The sequence below is a fragment of the Acyrthosiphon pisum genome, chromosome X (assembly GCF_005508785.2).
Source record: "Acyrthosiphon pisum isolate AL4f chromosome X, pea_aphid_22Mar2018_4r6ur, whole genome shotgun sequence".
Lineage (NCBI taxonomy): Eukaryota > Metazoa > Arthropoda > Insecta > Hemiptera > Aphididae > Acyrthosiphon > Acyrthosiphon pisum.
In genome coordinates this window covers 27,370,058-27,372,516 of record NC_042493.1, presented here as the reverse complement: position 1 = coordinate 27,372,516, position 2,459 = coordinate 27,370,058, and the positions used below count along the sequence as shown (strand labels likewise).

Genomic DNA, 2,459 nt, shown 5'->3' with positions numbered 1-2,459 from the left:
CTTCTTAGAGTCACATATGTACACCCATTGGGCATAACACTAATATTGTTGGGAATATGTGAATACAACATATGATGATAAAAAAATACTAAACTATTCTCATGTTTAATTTCAAAAGAAAAATAATGTTCATAAAAAATTATAGTTTTTACTGACAAACATTGAAAAATTATAACTTTATTGTTACAAAGATAAATCTCATCTATTATACCAAACTTGGGTAAATTATTTTCATCAATGTCAAGTGTAAGAACCATTTTGGACTGATACTTGATACCTTTAATACAAATCCAGGTACACTGTTTTAGGGACTCAAATGAATCTATTTCCATAAATTCTTTTATTTTTTTTATATCAGTATTACTAATTATCTTCTTAGAAGGACCAGATTCAATATCATCACCCAAAGTTCCTTTAAGAAACAAATTGTTGAGTTGTAATTGATGCTTGATGGCTAAAGTCTTACAAATATTACGTCTATTGCTACTGGTATTGGCGGATATTTTTGATAGTCTGTGTTTTGCTTCGAACCTCATACACCATAAATTAACAAGAGGACCTAATCGTTGAATAATGGTATTATAATGAAGCATAAAATGATATTTTGGTTTCAATTTTTGATGGCTATATTTAATGTATAAATCGTTGTGTTCGGAAACTAGAGTTTGGAGTAGTTCACAACAACCAACTTGTAACGACGTAGAAGTTACAATATCTAGAATTTGCCTCAGCAAAATATACAGACACCATATGGGATCATTGAGAGGTACTAAATAGCCAATCAAGAGACCAAAATAGCGAATTAAAGACATCATTTCTGATGCAGAAAGTCTTATATTTTTTTTTCTTAAATGTTCTATATGTAATACACAAGGTTTACTACCTTTGTCAGGCCCATAATCAAAACACACAATTCTTTCATTTAGTACTTGCAAAGTAAAAATCTTCAAATCTTCAATATAATAAGAAATTAAGAAAGCCAAATCATATTTACCAACCCCTTCTAATATATCATGCATAATATCCATTCCTACCTGTTCTAACACATTAAATCCCAAAACCTTATGCCAAATACAAGCTTCTTTAATACCACTACTTGAAACATCTCCTTCATTTACATCTAAATTATATTGTTCTACAGTCCTTATTAAATTATTATCAACAGAAGACTGGTTTTGTATATCTTCTTTCCTCATTTTACAAATTCGGCATGGATAATTTGAAGAGAAGCTTTCTACAAATCCAGTTATACTGTGAACTCCCTAATTATCACCGACAATAACACTCAATTAAAATTTTATTGTTCCTTTAAAGTCATCAGTACTAATATACACACCAGTATCTCTTAAATAATTCAGTTCATCGATAAGCGGTTTAAAAATTATATTGTTTCCAAATTTAACTCTATCAGATGAATGAAACAATAATGCCAAAAAAATGGTGTTCAAAGAAGATTGACGATGAGGAGGTATACAAGGAATTGATATATATACTGCTCCAAGCTTATGAATGCCCGAATGACTTCCTAATGCATTACCAACTTCGTAATCATCAAAAAATAAGAATATAGGAAATACGATTTGAGTACCATGATTTTTTTCTTTTTTTTTCCATACTGAGAATTGCACAAAGTTTATTAAAATTGAGCTATGAACTTTTAATTTATCAACATATTCTAATGTATCTAATAGCAAATTTTATATTTGAAAAAAGTTTTTTAAAATATATCTTAATGGAATAATTTGTTCTGTACACTGAATGGGGACCATAGAGTGAGAATTATTTTTATTATTTTGTGGATTTAACCGCTCACCAATAACATATTCACAAGGAGCAATATATGTTCCGAGGTCTGTAAAATATTTGATTCTTTTATACTCTGTGCCAAGGTCAGTAAAAGGTTCCTCAAGTACTTCCAGAATATTGTTAAAATGATTAAATGACTCATTAGAAATATTTCCTTCTGAAAGTAATTTGATAGTACTATTTTTTAAAGTCTGATGTATACCATTAAATATGTTTTTCATATCTTTGACAACTGTTTGCACAACATTTCGTGGAACTTGGGGGTTTGCGTATAATGAAGCCAAGAAATTTTCTACACTATTTAAAGCAACAAAATGTTCAGTACCTTGTATAGATTCAGGCAATACAGAACTCATATTGCCAAAAGAAGTATTAATATTATTGTTATCACTTTGCTCTGGTAAACTATTCATAATTACAAAATTTGAATTAATATGCTGAGTTTGTGTAGACATTTCTTTTATTGATGTGTGAGAGGCCAAATGCTTCTTAAAAGAATTTAGTAAATGAAATGACCTCAGACAATTAACTTCTGCACAATCATAAGAAGTAAAGTTATAATCAGTGTGTTTAATTTGAAAATGCTTACATAATAATGAGATGGATGAAAAATTTAACTTGCATATAAAACAAATAGGCATATTTGAAAAATT

At 28.9% G+C, this 2,459-nt stretch overlaps 1 protein-coding gene across 1 annotated transcript; it reads right to left on the bottom strand.

Moving 5' to 3' along the window:
* Window positions 1-10: 10 nt before the first annotated feature.
* On the bottom strand, window positions 11-2,162 carry LOC103308990. The gene is made up of 5 exons (XM_029485079.1): window positions 1,814-2,162; window positions 1,494-1,684; window positions 686-1,262; window positions 212-559; window positions 11-39 (listed from the first exon to the last, which is right to left on the bottom strand). The coding sequence occupies exons 1-5, from the start codon at window positions 2,160-2,162 to the stop codon at window positions 11-13; spliced, it is 1,494 nt and encodes a 497-aa protein (XP_029340939.1).
* Window positions 2,163-2,459: the final 297 nt, after the last annotated feature.

Coding starts and splice junctions, on each gene's coding strand:
- LOC103308990 (XM_029485079.1), bottom strand. CDS start 2,162: ATGAGTTCTGTATTGCCTGAATCTATACAAGGTACTGAACATTTTGTT. Junction 1,263..1,493: donor GCATTCATAAGCTTGGAGCA/GTATATATATCA, acceptor GGTGATAATTAG/GGAGTTCACAGTATAACTGG. Junction 560..685: donor TTCTACGTCGTTACAAGTTG/GTTGTTGTGAAC, acceptor TTCAACGATTAG/GTCCTCTTGTTAATTTATGG.